Source organism: Orcinus orca, chromosome 5 (assembly GCF_937001465.1).
Source record: "Orcinus orca chromosome 5, mOrcOrc1.1, whole genome shotgun sequence".
Taxonomy (NCBI): domain Eukaryota; kingdom Metazoa; phylum Chordata; class Mammalia; order Artiodactyla; family Delphinidae; genus Orcinus; species Orcinus orca.
Genome location: NC_064563.1, coordinates 148,623,699 through 148,644,779, shown reverse-complemented (window position 1 = coordinate 148,644,779; position 21,081 = coordinate 148,623,699). Strand labels below are relative to the sequence as shown.

Here is a 21,081-nt window from a genome sequence, read left to right as displayed (position 1 = left end):
CTCTGAATCCAGGCCCAAAGCTGCCAGCCCCTCCAGAAGGCCAGAGCTGGGGTTGATGCCGGGATGCTGTGGCCCTTTGGGGATTTATGTTGTTGGATCCAACTGGCTCTTCCAGCTGCCCTCCCCCACTGAATCCACTTCGGATTCTGCGGCCCAGGGTGTCAGGGCCCCTCCCAGCTCCTGCCCCAGACCTGGAAGAGGGGGGAGGCACCTCTACTGCTCTGAGTGGGGCGCCCCAAGCACCGCTGAGTCCTCCCGTTGGTGCAAAGTGAAAACGCCGAGTGGGTTTAACTCCTCGGACAGATGACCGCGGAAAGGAGAGTGACAGCCTTTATTTGGAAAAGTCGCCGACATGGACACGTTGAGAAAAACCACAGGAAGGAGTAAAAGTAAAACTAAAGTGCCAGGAAGGCCTTCAGTAAAATGGAGAACCGATCACTTCCTTGAGGAAAAGAGCTTTGTCTCGTTTGTGGTGAAACGTATCACTTTGCCCCGGGTGGCGGGGCGAGGCCTCTGCGTCCTGGGCTGGGGCTGGGGGCAGGATAGCACCTTTGCTCTGGGGTTTTTGGGACACGGGGTCGAGGAGTCGCGGTTTCTGCTGGCCGGGGGTGAGTGACAAGAGCCTTGGGAGGAGGTGTCGGCTCACCAGGGCTCAGGCGAGCTCCCTGGGAGACCTGACTCTAGGCGTGAGTGTTTCGTGAAGGAAAGTCAAGCTACGAGGGAGTGGGGGAGGGGAGGCGGTGACAGCTGACCCCAGAAAGGAAAGAGAAACCAGGCTTAGGGGTTCTGACTCGGGACTAGGGGACCCTGACCGGCAGCGCGAGTCAGGTGCGGGTTCAGGTGGGCGGCGGGAGGGGCCGGCAGAGCCCAGGGTCGGGGCGGCAACACCCCGCTCAGAGGGGCTGGCAGAACGCAGAGCGCTGAATCGCGGCCTTTCGAGCTTCTCCTTAAAAAGCCTGGCTAGTCGGGTGGGCCAGGAACCTTCCGGCCCCTTCTCACTCTCCGCCTCAGCGGCGGTGGCCCGGCTGCTAGCCCAGCGCCACCTTCCTGGACACCGTCTGGTAGAAGACGCCGCGCAGCAGCGCCTGGTAGCTGGGCACGCGGAACAGGTGGCGTTCACCGAAGGCCACGTCGTACTCGGCCGCCTTGCCGGTGACCAGGACGCGCACGTGCGGCTCGTTCACCTGGGGGCCCACCACCACCATGAAGATCTCGATGCCTGCCCGCTGGGCCTCCTGCACGGCCTTCTCGATGGTGGCCGCCGTGGCGCCCTGCGAGTTGCCGTCGGAGAAGAGCAGCAGCCTCTTCTTGGCGGCGCCGGGCGAGGCCTCGCGGTAGAAGCGGGTCACGTAGCCCAGGGCGTCGGTGACGTCGGTGGCATCGTTGAAGAAGTCCATGGTGTCCAGGGCGCTGGCCAGCACGGTGTAGTTCTGCACGAACTGCAGCGCCGCACGCTCCGGTCGCTGCTGCCCGGTGCCGCTGTACTGCACCACCGCCACGCGCACCTCCTGGCCCGGGCCCGTCTGGCCCGCCGTCAGGAAGCGCTCGGCCAGCCGCTTGGCGAAGCGCTTGGAGGTGTCGAAGTTGTGGCTGCCCACGCTGGCCGAGCCGTCCAGCAGGATGGTGATGTCGGTCGGGGAGGAGAAGGTGACTGTGGGCAGGGGCGGCCGTGAGCACACAGCGAGGCCCCGGAGAGCCTGGCCCCACCCGCCCTGTGGCCTCTCGACCCTCCTCACCCGGTGCCCCGCCCTGAGAGCCCCTCCCCCTCCCCCGGTACTCACTTGGGCAGGTGTAATCTGGACATTTCTTGTCTGTAAGAGAGAAAACCCCACAGCATGGACCCAGCGATCTCAGAGACCGCTGTTCCACCTGTAGCCCCCCAACAAGAGGACAGCTGGCATCTCCATGGAAGCACAGCTGATGCTCCTAAACAGCTGGCCCCCTCCACCCACCAGGAGGGGTGTCCTTTATTCAAGAGGGGCCTTTGAGGGATGGAATGGTCCCCTGGGCACCAGCCCAGGGAGGCACCCCCCCTTCCCAGAATGGGGAAACCAAGGCTCAGAGCGGAGGAAGGGTGGTCTGCAGCTCAGAGCCCGGGCCACGCTGTCCCTGGACGAGGCTGAGTACGTGCCCACCGGGAAGGCTAGGGCCCCGAGTCTGACCCTGCAGCTCTCTCTGGCTGCCGACCAGCTGTCTGCACCACGGACTCAGCTCTGACCCTGGGCCAGGCCCAGATGGACATGGTGAGTATGTTCTTAGATGGGCACCTCTGAGGGGCCTCAGACTCCAAGGCCAAACACGGCCGAGCCTCAGACCCCAGTGCACACATGTGATCATGGCTCCAGGACAACGGGCGGGAGACACGGTGCAGCCCACACTTGGGGGGGGCACCTGTGTGGACGCTGGGCCACGAGGGAGCCAGGCCACGGCCTCCTCGGGGAAGAGCGGGAAGCGGCTGGGGGGGCGGCAGGCGTGCTGCTGGCCGTGGGTGTGTGGCTCCCATGGCCGGAGGGTCACCGTGAGAGCAGAGCAGGACACGCCTGGGCCGAGGGGGGCCCTGCCCATGCCCACCTATGCAGATCTGGGCGGTGACGTTCTTCAGGAAGCCATCGTCCAGCAGCTCTGCGTAATTCTCCTTGACCAGCGAGATGCCCGGCCGCCCCTGGGGCGCCAGGCCTTGGCAGGAGATGACGTTGAGCTGGTCGGAGCCCGCGGCTAGGCCAAACACATCCTTGATGCCCACGGAGACCACCTGGGGGGAGGGGCAGTGTTGGCGTGGCCCCCGGTGGGGACAGTCCCCCGAGCCCCAGAGCGCAAGGGTGGCAGCGCAGACACGGAGGCCGCCCCACCTGAATGTCAGGGCCGCAGAGCACGCTGAGTGGGGTGGTGTCCCTCTGGGTGTCCGAGCGGCCGTCCGTGAGGACCAGGGCGATGCGGTTGTTCTGGGTGGGCGGCAGCAGCCGGTCCCGGGTGTACTGCAAAGCCTCGCCTGTGAAGGTGCCTCCGCCCATCCAGCGCAGCTTCTTGATGGCTCTGTGGGGCCACGGCGCCGCCCTCAGTGGGGGGCGGGGCTGGGGCCACGGTGCCCCCTCAGTGGGGGGCGGGGCTGGGGGCGGGGCTGGGGGTGGGGCCACGGCGCTGCCCTCAGTGGGGGCGGGGCTGGGGCCACGGTGCCCCCTCAGTGGGGGCGGGGCTGGGGCAGGGCTGCGGGGGCCGCTGGGGGCCGTGCGTCGGCCGGCTCCGAGCAGCCGCACTCACTCCTTGAGGTCCTGGGCGGTCCTGATGTTGGGGTCCCGCAGGTCCACGTGCTCCTGCATCTGGTTGTGGCTGTACTGCACCACGCCCGCGTGCGACTGCCCGGGCTCAAACTGCACGGGGACGGGAGCCGCGGTCGGGAGCGGCCCCCACCAGGGCCCCCGAGGCGCCCATGCCCCTCCTGGGCCGCCCTTCCACCCACCACCTGTCCCAGGCTGGACCGGCCCCCGGGCCCCCGGGGTGACTCTCATGCTCTGGTGGGCTGGGGGCTTCGGCTTTCGAGAAGCAAAGCGTCCGTCCCATGGCCCCTAGCGCCCGGCCCTTCCACTCTGGTGTCAGGACAGACCCCTCCTGGGAAGCTCCGTCCTCGAGCGAAGCCTGGGCACCTCACCTTGACCAGCTCGTCCCTGCTCAGCCGGTCGATGACCTTGACGATGAAGTCCTTGGAGATCTCGAAGTTCTGCAGGCCGATGCTCTCGGAGCTGTCCAGCACGAACAGGATGTCGATGGGGCCGCACTGGCACTCTGTGGGCGGTGGCGGGCTCAGCCTCGGGGCCCCTCCCAGGACCCCTCCCAGAGCAGGGCAGCCCGAGGGGCAGGGCCTCGAGGACCCGGGGGCACCGGGAGAACTCCCGTCCCCCCGTGCCTGCTTGTGTGAGTGAGCGGGGAGAGGACGAGGTGGGCCAGCACCCCGGGGCTGCGGGAGTGTGGGCGAGGGGCTCCACCCCCCACAGGGTCAGTCCACTCGAAAGCTAGAAACACCAGGTGAAGAGTGACACTCACCACAGCAAGCTGGGAAGAGGAGAAAGAGGAAATTACGTGGTTGTTTAGACTAAACCCTCCAGCCAGCCCTCCCCGGCCCACCAGGACTCTCGTGGGTGGGCATACGCCTGCCCGCCTGCCTGCCTCACCCCGGCCGGCACCGTGGCAGGACACTCCTTCTAGTTAGGACAGTTACTCAAAGGTGGAGATACTCACAACACATTTTCATGATGATGTCCAAAATCTCGCATTCCTGGGGAGGGGGTGAGACACTCCCATGAGACAGAACAGGCCCTGCTGTGACCCCTCCAGGGCTGCCCCAGGCTCTGGGGTGAGGCCAGCCTTCCAGGTCCCCATCCCCTGGGACCACAGCTGGGACCACAGAGGGGCTGGGCTGGGCAGGGTGTCTCCCTTCCCATGGTGTGCCCTGCTCTGCCTGTGAGGCCCCTGCCTGCAGGCATGAGCACCTGATGTGGTCCCTGACATGTGGCCATACGTTCCGCCCCCCGTGGCCATCACATGTTCCTGTGGGGGCAAAGACGTGTCTCCCCGTGGCCATAAGATGTCCACCCTGCGGCCATAATGTGCCCCCCCCGGCTTCGTATGTTCCCCTATGGCCACCACGTGTCCCCCCAGTGGCCATTGCATGCCCCCCATGGCCATTATGTGCCTCTATGGCGATCACATGTCTCCTGCGGCCATCACACCCCCACGGCCACCATGTGCCCCCCTGTGGCCATCACGTGTCCCCCCCCCCATCGCCATCACGGCTCCCTGCTGCTGTCACAGCTCCCCACCCTCACAGGATCCTGGGCCAGAGCAGTTGGCCCCCAAGGATGTTCACAAACACCCCACTTACGTCTGGCCCTGGTGGTCCGATGTGTCCTGGGGGTCCCTGTCAGAGAAAGGACAGGAGAGGGTGGACGCTGGGGCCCTGCCCGATTCCTGGGCTGCAGGTCTGACGGGAGCCCTCGGCTGACCCCACCTCCACTTAGGGCCCCCCGAACACTAGGGGCAGCTGAGGCTTCTGCACGTTAAGGGCTGGGGAACCTGCTACCTCCCTCCGCTGGGCGACAACTGTCTAATGTGCCCTTTCCTGGTGGTCTGTGGGTGCTCACGGCCCGGGGCAGAGTGTCCCTGTGGGTCTAATGACACCACCGCGAGGGGCAGGGTGCCCAGCCTCATCCAGGCACCGCCCCGGGCCCTGCTGCAACCATCATGCCTCACCTGGAGACCCACCCTCCCCTCCTCTGCCCACCCCTGCCTGCTCAAGCCCCCACCCCGAAACTGCCCGTCCCCGTCATCCTGCCTGCCGAAGCCCCGCCTCCCGAGCCCTTCCCCAGAGCCTGGCTCCCAGGTTCCCGCCCCCACACCCCAGCCTCTGCAGCCTCTGGGTGGGGCACCTGCCCGCGCCCGCCAACGCACCGGGGGGCCTTCGGGGCCTCGGTAGCCCTTTGCTCCTTTGGCGCCTCGGGGAGAAATGTCATTGTTCTGGAAAGACAGCGCAGTGTTGCAGGAACTGCCACACGTGGCCGGAGCCCCTGGACCCCCTGCTGCGAGCCTGCCCACCGCACCCTCGACCCCGGACCCTCAGCTGCCCTCGGAGCCACCACAGCCCTCCGGGTCCGGGCCCTCGAGGCCGAGGCCGGCCCGGGATGTCACAGCATGCGGTGGGCTCTGCACTCACGTCCTCTCCAGGGTCCCCGGCTTCTCCCTCGTCTCCCTTGAGGCCAGGGTAGCCTTTGGTGCCCTGCAGGGGAGCACGTGGTTAGGGGGAGCCGGGCCCAGGGTCTGGGGTGGGTGCTGCGGGCCTGGGCTCCTGGGGAGGGCAGGGCTCTGGGGGGTGCGGTGGAGCCCTCGGCTCTTGAGGGAAGTGTCAGCAGGGGCACCCCGCCCGGGGCTGGGTGGGGCTCCCAGAGACGGAGACGCAGGTGGGGGTGCCTCGGCGACAGCTGGGCTGCGGGGGACAGTGCGTCTGCACGTGTGTGAGTGTTTGCACGTGTGTGTGCCTCTGCACGCGTGTGTGCTTGCTCAGGTGTGGGAGCGATGTGCTTGAACGTGCACGTGTGCTCCAGGGGCCGACGGAGCGGAAGGGCGTGTACTCACATTTATCCCGGGAGGACCCCTGCTGCCCGGATAGCCCTGCAGGGAAGGCAGGACAGTCACGCCGGGTTCTGACATGGCGGGGGGCCACGAGGGGCAATCCCAGCCATGGAGCCCGTGTGCCCGACTGGCCAAAGGGGGTGTCGGGGGGCACTCACAGGGAAGCCGGGGAAGCCCTCGGTGCCGTTTCCAGGGGGGCCGTCTTCACCCTGGGAGAGCAGACCGTGTCCAGTCACTGTGAGACTCGCCCAGGCCGGCCGCTTCTGGACTCTGGGGTCCCAGGCAGCCCCCTACCAGGGCTGTGCCCTGTGCCCTGCGTCACTCACCCTTTCGCCCATCAGCCCGGGGTCTCCGGGGGGTCCTGGGGGCCCTGAGGCTCCTCCGGGGCCCTAAGGAGGAGAAAATGAAGTGGACACCAGGCAACGAGCCACACAGGCTCAGAGGCACAAGGTCTCTTGGAGGAAAGAGGGACAATTAAATAAAATACACGTCTTCACGCAGCACAGAAATGACTAAAAGAAGGGTTTTTAAACCGATGATCCTGGGGGGCCGTGTAACCTTCGGGCCTCAGAGGCCACACCTGCCCAGTGGTCCACCCAGGGAGTGACCCCAGGAGGAGGCGACCAGAACAGGGACAGAAACCCACGGGGCCACTGCAGGAAATTCAAACCCGAGAGCCCATCCGGCGGGGGTGGAGGAATCAGCAGATAGAGCTACAGGCGTGGCCAACGGGAGCATGTCAATAACGTGCTGAAAAATCGTTAAGGTTTGAGCTCATGATGAGAAAAACAAAAAAAAAACCTTAGCAAGTCAAATTTATAAGGCATGATATGCAAAGAAAGAAAAAAGAATTTGGAAAGAAATAAGCCAAACTCTTCATGTTGTTTATCTCTGGGGGGTGTTTTAGATTTCTTTTTGTAGTTTTCTTCATTTTCTAAACGTTCTAAGAGTCACATATACTGTGAGGTGAAATGAAACAGTTTTAACAGGTAAGGAGCCTGGGGGGATCTCCTAAGGAAGCGCTGGGTACGGGATGGGGTCTGGGTCCAGGGCTGGCCCCTCCTAGGATGGGGGGCGGGGAGGGCTCCTCACCTCGGTCCCTGGAGGCCCCTCGTCGCCGCGGTATCCTTTCGGTCCAGTGGGGCCAGCCTCACCCTGCAGAGAGAGGACACAGCCATCGGTCCCCCTCTGCCCCAGAGGAGCCCCCCAGGCCCCAGACCCCGCACTTGCCGGCTGCTCTATCCCCGTCCCTCTCTGGAGGTGACCCCTGCATTCCCGGGGCCAGGCTCGGTCCCCTGAGCACTGCGCAGATGCCCCCAGCCAGGCCCCAGCGAGGAGGGCAAGCGTGTGTCACTCAGGGGGCTGCTGGCCCGCCTGCCCCCCTGGGCCCCGCCAACAGGACCCTGGACTCAGAGGCCCATCCCCTGGGCCCCGCCAACGGGACCCTGGACTCAGAGGCCCAACCCCTGGGCCCCGCCAACGGGACCCTGGACTCAGAGGCCCATCCCCTGGGCCCCGCCAACGGGACCCTGCACTCAGAGGCCCATCCCCTGGGCCCCGCCAACGGGACCCTGGACTCAGAGGCCCATCCCCTGGGCCCCGTCATGAGGCGGCGCTTCTCACGAGTTCTCTGCTGGCTGCCCTCCCGTCACAAACGTGCACGACGCCCGTTATCCGGCCAGGAGGCTGCCGCGCTGCCGCCCCACACCGGGCAGGGGGCCGGCCGTGGCCACGGCCCGGGAGCTGGCGCGGTTGTGCGCCCTGGCCAGCACCAGCATCACGCTCCCTGCATGCTGGCCACGGGGACACGGGGGCTCAGGGGGTCAGCCTGGGGCCCCGAGACCTGCCTCGGGGCAAGAAAAGCGGCACCTCCTGGTCCCGGGTAGCACCTCCTGGGAAACTGGGACTCAAGGGCCTGCCTAAGACACAGAAAGACCAAACTCGGGCGGAGCTCCTGTGGGCAGCTGGCACCCTCGCGGGTGGGATCGGGCGCCCACCGCAGTGGGACGTGGGACAGGCGAGGCCTGACGGCTGGGCCCGCCACGGGACGACGGGACCCTGTCCTCTGTTTCTGCACTGCCTTTTCCTGGGATTTGGGAAAACACATTTCCCAGAACTCTCTGCATGGACCCTGGGGTCGGAGCCGGCCTCCTGCTGGGCCTGGAGTCGGTCGCGGGTCCGTGGTGGGGTTGGGAGGGCGGGGCACACGAGCCAGAGCCTGGAGGCCCGGAAGTCGAATGTCCAGGTGACCAAGCGCCTCCTTGGCCGGGAGCCACGGGTCGGGAGGGGACCGTCTCCGGTCGCTCACAGGCTGGGGGGACACAGGGCCCCCTCCCAAAGGGGGCAGCCGCCCCCAGCAGCGCCCGGGGTCCCCACCGCCTGGGGTGGGGCCTCCCTCTCTCCCCACGCTCTTGGTCGTTTCCTTTTCTTTGCAGTGACTATCATGACTGAAAACTGATGCTGCCGGGATGGTCCCATGAACCCGTGTCGGCTCTGCTTTTAGAGCTTCGTGCCTTCAGAGTCCCGAATGACCTCCTGAAGGTGCCACAGGGAAGACCTGCGTCATACGGGCAGCTTGTCGCGGCAGCACCGGCCAGGAGCAGTTACTGCTCCTTGGTTCCCGTCCAGGAAAGTCAGGGGCCCAGGCAGGGGCCCAGGAAGCCGCCCAGGCAGCAGGCCCAGCCCGCCTGAGGCCACATGAGTTACAGTCGTGGGAACTGGGTGGAAATGGAAAGAGGAGGGGTGTGCGACAGCCAGACCAGAAAGAGGCACACGTAGGTGAGGGGGTTTAAACATGATGGAAGTGCGTTTTAACCAGCAGGAAAGACTGCGGTTACGTGTGTTGTGACAACGGGCTGGCCGTTCGCCGAAAAAGCCAAGCAGGCCAAGCTCACCTCTCTTCCAGCCCCTCAGTCTCTACTCCAGACAGATCAAAGACGTAAGCAAAAAATACACTAAAAGGCGTGAGCACATTTGTAAATCTTTGTAAACGAGCAGGACATCCTCAACCACAGGGTACCATAGACAAGGTCAGGACGCAGATGACAACTGACAAAATGTCTGCACCATGGATGGAGCCCCCCGCCATCAACGTGGGAAACACAGACGCCGGTGGGAAATGAAGAGCTGCCTCAACAGACCGGCAGAGACCGCGCTTGGCCCGTAAACCCATGAACAGTCAAAGCAAGAGGGGAGAGAAGGCTCACGGGAGGAGTCTGATCATAGCTCGTCCTGGCAAAGGTGTGGGAGCCGTCCTCTTTTACACTCTTGGGGGCCAGACAGAGAAGTAGGTAGGATTATTTGGCAAATATTAGCTCACACACACACCACTGGGGCTGAGAAATGTTGCTGCTAAGAACTTACATTCTGGACATAGCCTGGGAAGCTCTTCAGGGTGGATGGATGGATGGACGGCTGGGTGGGTAGACGGATGGATAGACGGATGGGTACATATATCCACAGATATGTATGTGATAGATGAATAGACAGATGACAGATGGGTGGATGGATAGAGGGATAGATGCACACATGTACATAGATGGTGGATGGATGGACGGATAGAGATGGATGGATGAATGGACAGATGGACAGATGGACAGATGAGCTGACTGAACGGCAGATGGATGTTGATATTTATGACAGTATTTTTCCTTTTTTTTTGGTTATGCCGTGCAGCTTGTGGGGTCTTATTTCCCCTACCAGGGATTGAACCCGGACCATGGCAGTGAAAGCCCAGCATCCTAACCGCTAGGCCACCAGGGGACTCCCTACAGTATTTTTCTGTAAAGCAAAATACTGCAGACAATCTCATTACAGTCAATGGGGACGAGAAGGGGCAGGAAGTAGGCCCTTCCGAGGGCGCCAAGGAACAGGCCGCAACGCAGGTCAGTGGCAGAGCCGGCCGACGCCCAGCCGGCAGCACCCCGAATCGCAGGGGCCCCTGGGGCAGCCCTCACCCCGCGGGAGGCGGTGGGCGGGGTCGAGGGCCTTGCGGGACCTACCTCTGCAGCCAGGCGTCCTCACCACGCACATAGGTCAGCTTGCTACGTGTTCACTACATGTGGTCTGTCTCCCCACTGGATGGCCAGCACCCCAATAACAAGGGCAGCACCAGGCTGTGTGCCCCCCTTCCTGTTCTCCCCCAGGGAGCTCCCCCAGGGCCAGAGCTCGAGCAGGCCCTGCTGACCTCTGCCAGGATGCGCTGGCCACCAGTGGTGTCCCTCTGGCCGAGGCCTGCCCAGTGCAGACTGCCTCCCAAACTGCCTCGCCTCTGCGTGCATCCTGTCCCCACCCTCCACTCGTGGACCCCCGTGGCTGGCCCCGGGCCGGGGTCTGGAGAAGATGGGCTGAGAGCAGCGGCGGGCATGATGCTCCCTGGGGAGGGTCGTCTCACCTGTGCCTCTCCCCCAGCCGCTCACAGCCTCCTGCCTGTCCCCCGCCCCCTCCTTCCACCCAGCCCGCGGCTTCCTCAGGCCTCCACTGTCCTCCTCATCCCCAGCATGGCCTCTAGAAGGTCACATACAGGAATTCTAGAACCTTCTGTGCACCAACACTCCCAAATCAATTTCCAGCCAGGATCTCACCTCTGGGCTCCAAACACTGAGAGAGGCTCACATACCCTGTCTCCAATGTGGGGTGCCTCTGTCTGGGCTCAGTCCCCTGTGACCCCGCTCCGCCAGGCCAGGGGGTCCCCAGGGTGCCCCGACTCCAGCACGCCCCGCTGCTGCCCGCCCTGCCCCCTCATGCCCCAGCCCAGCCTCCAAGCCCACTGCCCTCCCCCAGCACCAGCCGAGCCAGGGCACCCTTCCTCACCCTGAGGGCAGCGCTGGGGGCAGCACGGGGCTCTGCACACTCAGGGCTGCACCCTGGCAGGCGCCCACCCTGAGACAGGGCTCCCCTCGGAGCACTGGGCCCAGCTCACCAATCTGCACCAGCCACCCTGGCCCCCCACCCGACCCCAGACATCCCAAGGTCTCCAGGCCTTGCCCCTGCAGGAAGCACCCCAGGTGGGAAGAGAAAAGAGACCTCCCCCTAGGGACCTCCCCCTAAATCTGTGAGCTGATCCGAACCGGCAGCAGCTCCCCCCCTGCCCCCCGGCAGCCGGGCTTCCTACCGGGTCTCCGGGGATGCCAATGGGGCCTTCTCGTCCCTGGTCACCTTGGGGTCCAGCTTCACCCTGGAGAGGAAAAGCCGCTGAGGTGGAGATGGAAGAGGGCAGCCGCCCCGGGTGGCCACCAGGCGAGGCCAGGGGCCCGGCAGCTCCCACACAGCCAGGAAGGGCCACCGTCTGCTGTGGGCCGGCCTCGTCCTTCCTTTTCACGCTTGCCCACGTGTTTCCCACAACGTGGCCACGTGCCTGGCCATCAGGTGACTTGTGCTTTCAAGGGGCCACGACAAGGGGCCAGCAGCCCCCCCGAGGCCGGGAGTCATCTCATCGTCCACCCGGCCGCGGGTCCCAGAGCTGTGTGGGGCTGCCCAGACCTCCTCCCCCGTTTGTCCAAGGCACCTCCTGGAGGCACAGCCTGGCCTTCAGTCCTGTTTCCTGACCTGAAGCACTGGGCTCGGAAAGGGGGTCAAAGCTACATCGTCCCTGCTTTGCTGTCCTTCCCCACCCCTGCCTGGGGGGGGCGTGGGGTTCTGGGGGGCCCGGGGTCGGGGTCAGAAAGACAAACCTCTCTTCCCCTGACCTTGGACTTGGCTAAACTCACTCTCCCCATCGGGATGCCTTGGACACGCATCTGGAGGAGAAGCATTTGCCCCTACGTCCGAGTGTCACCCCAGGGGGACAGCACAGCCTGGAGAAGCACCCCGTTCTTGCGGACGGGGAGCGGCGGCGCCTGCATCTCCAGCAGGGAGGGGGCCAGCTGCATCTGAGGCCTGGGGCTCAGCGTCCTTGCCTCCTAACCCCGGAGCCATAGGGTGAGGCCTGCTCTCCTCTCCAACCGGGCAGAGTGTGACTCGGTGCCCACGCTCTGGGTCCCGCCAGACTTTCCCGCTTAACCGCGTGGCAGAGGAAGCCCAGCGTGGCCCATGACGGCGAAGCCGCTGGGCCTTGGAGGTGAGCGAGCAGCAGCCCCTGAGCTGTTTCCAACATTCCTGCTCTTGAAGTTTTAACAAAGGGAAACCGTCCCCGGAAGAAGACAGTTGCAGAAGAGGCTCCGTCTGCGAAACGTTTAGGAGCTCTGGGGGGAAGAGCCCAGACGTGCAGCGGGCGGGGCTTGCTGAGTCAGCTGCGAAAATGTGAAGTTGGGCAGCTAAATAAAGGCCAAGCTAAGGAATAAGCGCAGCTCGGGGAAAGCCCGTGGAGCCAGACCCGGCCAGCCGGCACGAAGGTGGCAGCCACAGTGCAGAGGACGTGCTTCCACGGCGTGCCTGGGTGAGGTTTCAGGGGGCTGCTCCCTGGTCATCCGTGGTGAGTGGAGAAGCCCCACCCAGCTCACCTTGCCTCCCAGGCCCTGGAGGTGACCCGGGGCCACGCAGCTTGGAGGTCTGGGCGGGGCCCGAGGGCAGGAGCTGCTGCATTTCCCGCACAAGAAGTGTGTGTCGGGGGGTGTATTTGGGAAATAGGAGGCGAGGGCGTGGGTTGCCCACATCTAGGGGCCAGAGGGCCTCGGTGGCGTGTCCTGTGATTCTGATGGCCTGACCCTGGCCTGGCCCCGGTCTCTGCCCCCAGGGGATGGGGTCCCAGCTTTAGGAACAGTGACTCACCAGGTCTCCTCTCGGGCCCCGCGCGCCTGGGGTCCCCCGTGGTCCTCCTTCCCCAGGGCCGCCCTGTGTGGAGGCAGCAGAGGGCGGTGAGGCTGCAGCCCTGACGGTGCAGGCTGGGGCTCGAGGCCTGGGCACAGGGCCTGGCGCCCCAGCAGATACCAGGACTTGCAGTCCCTCCATCTCACGCCCCGTCCTTCAGAGACTGGGGTCCCATTGGCTCCAGCACACTCCCCGGGGTCTGTCCACCTGGGACCACAGGGCTGGTCACACCGTCCACGTCTGCCACTAAGTGGTGAGGCCCAGGACACCTCCACTCACCCTCTCTCCGGGGGGTCCGTCTGGTCCCGCGTTTCCCTGGGATTAAGAGGAATGAACACGAGTGTTAGTTTGCGTCGGGAACTCTGCTTGAGGCTCGGGCATCAGGAGGACGAGGGGCTCCTACCTCGTCGCCGGCTTCTCCCTTCTCTCCCAGGGGACCAGGCGCTCCAGGCTCACCCTGGGGACAACAGTGAAGACTGTCTGTCCTTGACCCTGCGGCCCCTCCCAGGGCCGGCACCCACCCCGCTGTATCGGGGGGCTGTGTGCATACTCACCTCGTCTCCGGGGGGCCCCGTGTTCCCTGGCCTCCCAGGCTCCCCGTCTGCTCCAGGCTCACCCTGGAAAGATGCAAGGGTCAGCCTTCAGGAGGCCACGCCCAGCCGTCCTGGGGGCCAGTGACCCTACGCTGGCCCTGCTTCAGGCCGCCGTCCCTGACTGACTGCAGGAACCTCGGACACAGAGGACCCTCCCCAGACACCCACATCTCTGCACAAAACCCGCCTCCTGGGTTCAAATGCCGCCACCACAGGGGCCAGCCCGGCCCTCATGAGTGGATGCCCACTGTTGCCAGGCTGGGGACCTCGGCCCACACTCCAGGACATGTGCGTTGCTAGGACGCGTTTGGGGCGGAGTTCGTGTTACTGCTCCAACTTTCCCAGCAGCAGATTTGAATTAGACTCAAAACGTGAAGTCCTCATGCCTCACTGCTCTGCCCACTGCAGCATCAGCGCCACCCTGTTTATTCTTGAGTTTAGATTTCCCGTGAGCAGATCGATTCTGGGCTGACCCGCGGGCTGCAGGCTACGTGGACATTCCTGAGGTGACCAGAGAGGCCCCAGACGGATGAGCAGGGGCGGCTGGTGTGGTGGGGACAGGACGTGTCCGAGGCTCAGGGACCAGCACTTCCCGGGGCGGAGGGCCCCCCACCCCAGCCCTGGCGGCCCCAGGAAGGGCAATGGCGAGGCCTCATCCCCCATGGGCGGTGGGGCCTGGCCCCCAGACTAGGGGCGAGAACCTGCTTCCAGGAGGAATTTCTGCTCAACGCTCGGTGGGTCGTAAAGCCCCAGCCTGGCCTGCCGCGGGCTTGAGTCACTGACCTTCCCTCCTTTCAGTCCGAAGGCACCCGCGTCGCCCTTGGGCCCAAGGGGTCCTTGGATGCCCTGGGGAGAGGACGCAGAGTCAGACCACATTCTGAAACCGCAGCCACTGGGCTGCACACACGTGAGCGACAAGCCAGAAGGGCAGGTCTGCACGTGGTGTGGCCCGTGCGACTTCTTAGCGTGTCAGCAGGAGGGCTGAGGCAACTCCACTCTTGACGACTTAGTCTTAAAATGTCGGTGAGAGAAAGCGACTTACATCGAATCCGGGCGAGCCCTTGCAGCCTGGCAGGCCAGGGTACCCCGTCTCCCCCTGCAAGGAGGAAGGCGGGTTCGGTGATCAAGCCTTTCAGCACTGGCCCATCCACCCGCTTCCCAAGAAAGCCCCACCCGGCAGAAGGAGCTCTGAGCTTGGCCAGGTGGCTTGGGGTCCACTGGGACCTGGGGCTTGGCAGGAAACGTCTCCTGCCTTTCATGCTGCCCAGGGGTGGCCACACATGAGACCCCTCCCCACCCACCGGCCCTGGGGTGGCCAGCCTTGCCCACCGTCCCTTCCTGAAACACGGGCCCCGCCTCCAGCGCTCCCCCAGCTGAGGGTGACCTTCATGCCATCCACGCCGTCCACGCCACGCTTCCCCTTCTCGCCCTGCAAAGTGCAAAAGCCAGAGAAGGCCAGACCAACGTCAGACCGCACCCCACAGGGAGGCGCCCCGCCGGCCGCGCCCCTCCGGCCACACTCACCTTGCAGCCCTTGGGTCCCCTGGAGCCCTGAGGAGACAGGAAGGAAGGGTGAGAGGCTTGGCCTCCCCAGCATGGGGCGAGGTCCCCAAGGAGGGCGCCTCCCCACCACCCAGCTCATCGCAGCCCAGCCACGCCGGGAACAGGCAGCATCGCCCCTGTCCAGAGTAGGGGGCCGCCCTGTGCCCCGAGGGACACCCCCCAAAGTCTCACGTCACTCACCTTCTCCCCTCGGCTCCCTTTTTCTCCCTAGACAGCAAACAGGGGAGGGAAGGGGGCTGTGAGGGGCGCCCCAGGCCGGATGCCCTGAGGCCCCAGGAAAGGCTGTGGTAGAGGAGGGGGAGACGCACCTTCATGCCCTGGTAGCCGACGGGTCCGAGGTCCCCAGGCCTTCCCTGCAACAGAGGAAGGGGTGGGTTAGACACCCGTGGGGGCAGGGGCAGCCCCCATCCAACCCGCTTGCTCTCCACGCTACTCAGGCCCGGTCAGCTGGAGAGACCTGGCTGGCTGACCACTGACCTGCGTCTGAGAAGCGCCCTGCTATGAAGGCCTCACCCACCCCTCCCGGGGGCTCTCAGCGGAGCTCCAGGGAGGCGGAGGCCCAGAGCCCCCCACGGGGCCACGGGGGAGGGGAAACTGGCCGTGGCTGAAGCAGAGGCCCTGGGACTTTGCTGGCCGCCCCCTGCCCCCGCCTTCTGAGAGCAGGTGGGCCTGTGGGGGCGCCTGAGGGGCACGGGGGCTCTTCCCGGGCGGGGGCTGCTGGAAGGACGGCTATGCCGCGTGCGCCCTGGTCCTCGCCACCACGAGGGCCGTGTCCTCTGAGGGTCAGGCCACATGGCGATGGTGCTCAGAAGCCAGCCATCCTTCTGGAAGCTTCCGCAGCCCAGTTCCCTGGGCTCGGGCTTCTCAGCGCCCCCATCCCCCAGTCAGGGCTCGGCACTCACGGGGTCTCCGGCGTCTCCTTTCTCTCCCGGGAGCCCTGGCTTCCCTCTTTCTCCCTGGAATACAGAGCAGATCAAGGTTAGACGACAAATTCCATTTATTTCTAAAAAGCTGGTGAGAAGGACCCTCTACTTGCGAACAAAAAAGGTCCAAAAAGCTATTCCATCCGGTCCCTAGTGTTCATGTGATTTTCAGGCACCTTCCTCGTGGCCCATCCTGGGACCTGCGTGGTCAGGTCCACGCTCCCCTCCCACACACCCCACCGGGCCCTGGGGCTGCCCGGCGCCGGCTGGAGTGACCCCTGAATCTTTTCTCTCCGCCCATTCTTGCTGCTGGGGCGGGCGGGGTGGGTGGGGCGCAGAAGCCCCCCGGAGGAGGTAGCCGTGTGGCTCCACGGCTACTGCACCTGACACTTTCTAGGAAAAGCCAGAAATGTGGACTTTCACAAGCAAGATCCCAGGTTGTGAATACTGGGAACTAACTTTGTTCTCCAAAACCTCCGCACGAAGCAGTCGTGGCCTTGGGCCATGTTCACCCGTCCCATGGAGGGTCCGCCTCCAGCAGCGAAGCCACAGGGGTGGTCACTCCAGAAAGGCCGCTCCCTCCCCCATGGGGAAGAGGCCGGAGCGGCGGGCCCCACCCCACGGCAGCCCGTGGCCGCCACATCGGCGTGGGGTCACGGCGCCTGGACTCTCTCCCGCGCTGGGGCACCTGCTCAGCACAGCAGGTGGGCGGTGAGCGCTCAGGACGGCTGCCTGGGGTCCAGCGCATCCCTAACACCTGGGTGCCAGGCAGCAGGGACATTTCTCCCAGGCTTCCCCCCCACCCCAAGGAGGAAAGCACGGACAGGACGCGGCCACTCACCTCATACCCGGGGTCGCCCCGCAGCCCGGGAGGTCCTCTGGCGGGCTGCAAGACACAAGAGAACGGTGAGCGTGAGGCGGCAGAGCCGGGTGGGGGGGGGCCCGGGGCGGGGCTCGCACACTCACCTGGCACTCGAAGGAGCAGCACTGCGGAGGAAGGGACAGGGGACACGTCAGAGAGCCCGGGCACAGCCACACCGGCCGCCCGCGCTCAGCCTGCTGCCGGGCAAACGGGCGCCGGTGACGCTATGGTGCGGGGCGGGGGGTGGGGGGGCCTTACCACTTGCTCCACGTTATTTTTCTGAAAAGTGAAAGAGAAAAGTCAAATTAGTTTTCATTCCCAGGCGCGGGATCTCCGGCATCTTGGACACGGCGGGGAGGGCGGGGCCGCGCTCACGATCATGTCCGTGATGGTGTCGATGGTCTGGCTGATGACGGCCTCCGCGTCGCGGCTCTGCCCCCAGTCGGCCGCCGTGAAGTTGCGCCTGTACGTGTGGTCCGTGGCGATGATGCTCAGACGTGGCTCCTGGCGTGGATGCGACCAGAACAAGGGCGAACGTTGGTGACGGTGGGAGCGCCGGGCCCCTCTCCACCTCTGCTCCCCTGGAGCCCCCCGTCCCTCAGGCCATGCCTGTACCTGTGCTCCCCCACCCCCCGCCCAGCGTAGGCAGGGGTCCTACCAGGTGGTCGGGCGTGATGGCCACAGAGAAGACTCTGACGCCCAGGTGCTTGGCCTCGTTCACAGCATCTTCCAGGCCCCCGCACGGCTCCTTGTAGCCCTCCAGCGGGTGCCCATCAGTCACCACGATCAGGTACTTGTTCTCCTTCAGGTGGGAGCCCCTGCAGGGGGTGAGAGAGGTGAGACCACCCAGCCGGGCCCCTCAGGCCAGCACTGACCCTGACAGCTCAGGGCCCCACTGGAACCGCAGAGCTGAGACCCCTAGACTGGAGGTAAGGGTCAGGGGGCTAGAAACCCTGGAGAGAGACCCAGACCCAAGGCAACGTTTCCTGTTTCTCTGTGTTGATCTGGCCACAAGTGGGATCATAGGAAAGGACATTACACAGGAAATAAAGCTCTGTGGGATCTCATTTCAGGCCCCCTCTGCCTTCAGTGGTTGAGACGACAGTGGGCCGCTGGAGGGAAGGACAGAGGGGTGGAGAGCGCCCCTGGCGGCCATGGGGCAGGCTGGGCGGTGGTCAGCAGCACGACCCCCTCGGCCACCGGGACTGGTCCTGGGGACCTTGGACAGCCCTGGAGTGTGGCCGACCAGGCTGCGATCAGGGAGGTGCGGCAGGCGGGCGCTCACCCCACGAGCAGCTCCTCCAGCCCCTTCTTGATGGCGCAGTCCGTGTAGGTGCCTTTGCCGAAGTACTTGACCGCGTCCACGCTGCTCTTGAGCGCGTCCCGGCCGCCGGGCATGCGCGTGAGCCCGCGGATGATCTCCACCTCGTCGCTGTAGTGCAGCACGCCCGCGTTCCACACCAGGTTGCGGTCACAGCGGTAGTACCTGCGGGCCCCACGGAGGTGAGCGGCCCTCCCCAGACCCAGGCCCGCTCCTCTACTGCGTCCATCCAAAGGCAGGACTGCCACCACGTCACAGGTGGACAGATGGCCAGTCCCGTCTCGCCCCAAGAGGGAGGAGCCTGCGGGCCCTGGCCTGGGCTTCCCGAGTGGCCCTAAGACCCTGGGTCCCGCCACCGGGGGCCACACGGGGCGGGGGCGGCCAGCTAGTGACCACCATTCCCCGGCTCTCTAGGGCCTCAGACGAGGAGCTGTGTGCTGAGACCCTGCTCCAGGGCCACGGGGTGGGGGGCAGACCCTCCATGGACAGCAGTGGGGCCGCTGACAGTGGGCAGGGCAGGGACACTGGTGGGGACCCCTGGATCTGAGTGGCCTCCTCTCTCTGCCCCGGGCACCTCAGTCGATGGTCCCCCTGGTCACCTGGGGGTGGCCAGGCCCGCAGCCCATCAGCAGACGGGTGACGGATGCCCCTGCGGAGAACCAACGCCGACAGCGGGAAGAGCCCCCAGTTCACAGGCGGGAGAACTGAGGCACAGGGCCAGAGTCCCCTGGAGCGGGACGACGGGCTGCAGGGCTGCCCTGGCACCCCCTCCCCGAGGCACATCCACACCGGGGCCCTCCCTGGGCCTCATAAACCCGGGCATTTCGGGAGGCCTGGGGCTTCAGTCCCACAGTCCCTGCATTGGGCAGGCCTGTCCTCTGTCCCTGCGGCCCCTTCTGGTGCGTGGGAGGCTCGGCGCCTGGGTCAGCTGCTCAGTGGGTGAGTGGGTCAGCAGGGACAGGGTGGGAGGAGGGGTGGGGCCTGTGCAGGTGAGGGAGGGGGAGCAACCTGGTCTGAGCTGAGCCCCCCCCCCCCCCCCCGCCCCGTGGCCCTGCCCCGCCCCTCTGCAGGCGTGTCCTGTGCTTGGCCACACCCCCACCCTGTGGCCCTGACCCGCCCCTCTGCAGGCGTGTCCTGTGCTTGGCCACACCCCCACCCTGTGGCCCTGACCCGCCCCTCTGCAGGCGTGTCCTGTGCTTGGCCACACCCACTGCCCAGGGCTTCCCTGTGAGTGAGTGGATGCACGGTGCTGCCAAAGCCAGGACTGGGCTGGGGGCCCCTCCGACCAGGACTCTGGACATGGGGGACACTGGGACCTCGGGCCCGGGGTGTGGGCTCTGACCGTCCGCTTGGGCAGTGGTCGGTGCCCCGGTGGCTGGCGGGGAGTACCCCCTCCAGACACCGGGCGGACCCACAGGGCCTCGGTCAGCTCCCCACGCCCGCTCAGTGGTAGAGGTGGGGAGCTGTTTCCTCCTCGGGGTTTGGGGCCCGGAGCCCAGGCAGCAGCACTGCCCCTTCCGCCCTCCCGGCCGACCGGCCTGCTCCATCTCAAGCTCAGCTTTTCCCTGGCCTGTCTGGACCACTCAGACTCGGGGAGGGGACTCGAGAGGCCCGGCCGGCACCACCCTTCTCAGATGCAGACCCAGCCGAGCAGGTTGCGGCTCAGCTCTGCCTGCTGGGCCACGGCAGGGTGACACCAGGCAGGCCGGCCCCGAGAGGACGGAGGTCCTACCTGTCGTTCAGGTTGTCGATGAAGCGCTTGGTGAAGGCCTTGACCTTGTCCACCAGAGCCCCGTAGGGCTTAAGCCTCAACGCCACGCTCTCAGAGGTGTCCAGCACGAAAAACAGGTCCACGGGGCAGTCTGGGCCGGGAACCGGAGGAGGGGCCTGCAGCTCACGCCCTGCGCCCACCTTCCCCAGGTGCGTCCTCCACCAGCTGCCTCCCCGGCCAGCACCCCTGCGGCAACTCAGACTCCCACCCTCCCGGAAGGGCGAGGAGTCTGCCCTTCACCACAGCTGAGGTCGTTTTCTCACCGCGTTTCCAAGTTGAATTTAAAACTACCAGGGGCATGACCTTCAGAAGGGGGGGAGGGTGGGGACAGGTGACCGTGTTTCTTGACTGACCACCAGCAAGGAATCAAAAGGAGCTGAGAGGCAGAGAGGGGGCAGCACCCGCGGGGACAGGCGCTCAGGGAGCTTGCGGGCTGAGCCCCGGCTCAGCCTCCTCCTGTCGGGTCCGGCGCCAGCCGCGCGGCATCTGAGCGCTCGGGCAGCAAGGGAAGGGGCTGGGGTCCCACTGGGGCATCACAGCTGATACGTCTGGTCCAGGCCGGCCTCGCCCGGCAGCCGAGGCCAGAGTCCCAGACGCGGCATGTCCACTCACCTTGGAAGGCGATGGCCCTCGAGGCTGCCGCATCGTCCTGCGCGGTGGCCCAGCAGGCCTGCAGCAGCAGGGCGAGCAGAACACGGGGCAGACTCATGTCACCGGCCTGCGGGTCACCATGGAGCGGGGGCAGGGGGCAGGAGGCAGGCGGCGGTGGCCAGAGACAGAGAGAGAGAGAGAGAGAGAGAGAGAGAGAGAGCTGTCTCTGCTCTCCTTCGGCCAGAGTTTCAGCCCAGGAGGGAGGGAGGGTGGAGGGAGGAGCGGGGGAGGGGCTGGGGCTGGGGCCCAGCGGCCAGGGAGGCGGGGTCTCTCCTAGCTCCGCTCCGGGCGAGTCACTCACGCCCCCCCCCCAAGCCGCTCTGAGCCCCGGACGCCACTCGCGAAAGGATTTACCTCCCTGGCTTGTGGGGAGTTTTTTATTTGCTTACAGGTCTCCTGCTAAGTCAGCTTGAAGAAGTCTGAAGAGGACGCGAGCCCTGAGACGAATTTCCCCGAGGCGTTTTGTTTCCAGCCTTCATGTGGGAGTGATCGGCCTGTTTGCCTGTCCACTCGCTCACCAGTTTCTACAA

General features: G+C 65.4%; 1 protein-coding gene and 1 long non-coding RNA gene across 2 annotated transcripts; one reads left to right on the top strand and one right to left on the bottom strand.

The window, feature by feature from the left end:
- Nucleotides 1-317: 317 nt before the first annotated feature.
- Nucleotides 318-20,725, bottom strand: COL6A1 (collagen type VI alpha 1 chain). The gene is made up of 35 exons (XM_004264624.3): nucleotides 20,513-20,725; nucleotides 19,862-19,991; nucleotides 18,094-18,294; nucleotides 17,467-17,626; nucleotides 17,184-17,312; nucleotides 17,067-17,087; nucleotides 16,913-16,933; nucleotides 16,788-16,832; nucleotides 15,926-15,979; nucleotides 15,332-15,376; nucleotides 15,204-15,230; nucleotides 14,985-15,011; nucleotides 14,845-14,889; nucleotides 14,503-14,556; nucleotides 14,244-14,306; nucleotides 13,422-13,484; nucleotides 13,271-13,324; nucleotides 13,147-13,182; nucleotides 12,829-12,891; nucleotides 11,234-11,296; nucleotides 7,213-7,275; nucleotides 6,447-6,509; nucleotides 6,279-6,329; nucleotides 6,124-6,159; nucleotides 5,705-5,767; nucleotides 5,443-5,508; nucleotides 4,877-4,912; nucleotides 4,234-4,270; nucleotides 4,039-4,047; nucleotides 3,647-3,780; nucleotides 3,259-3,368; nucleotides 2,850-3,033; nucleotides 2,572-2,752; nucleotides 1,782-1,811; nucleotides 318-1,651 (listed from the first exon to the last, which is right to left on the bottom strand). The coding sequence occupies exons 1-35, from the start codon at nucleotides 20,607-20,609 to the stop codon at nucleotides 1,029-1,031; spliced, it is 3,084 nt and encodes a 1,027-aa protein (XP_004264672.1). The 5' UTR covers nucleotides 20,610-20,725; the 3' UTR covers nucleotides 318-1,028.
- Nucleotides 12,091-18,099, top strand: LOC117199313 (uncharacterized). The gene is made up of 4 exons (XR_007477442.1): nucleotides 12,091-12,532; nucleotides 13,902-16,852; nucleotides 17,131-17,354; nucleotides 17,617-18,099. It is a non-coding gene; the product is annotated as an uncharacterized LOC117199313 (long non-coding RNA).
- Nucleotides 20,726-21,081: the final 356 nt, after the last annotated feature.

Excerpts from the sequence above, each read along its gene's own strand:
- COL6A1 (XM_004264624.3), bottom strand. The coding sequence starts at position 20,609 with ATGAGTCTGCCCCGTGTTCTGCTCGCCCTGCTGCTGCAGGCCTGCTGG. Across the intron at positions 12,892-13,146 it reads ACGGACCCCCCGGAGAGAGG|GGCGGCCCTGGGGAAGGAGG; the intron begins GTGAGTGGAGGT and ends GCCTCCACACAG. Across the intron at positions 5,768-6,123 it reads GGGGTCCTCCCGGGATAAAT|GGCACCAAAGGCTACCCTGG; the intron begins GTGAGTACACGC and ends GCTCCCCTGCAG.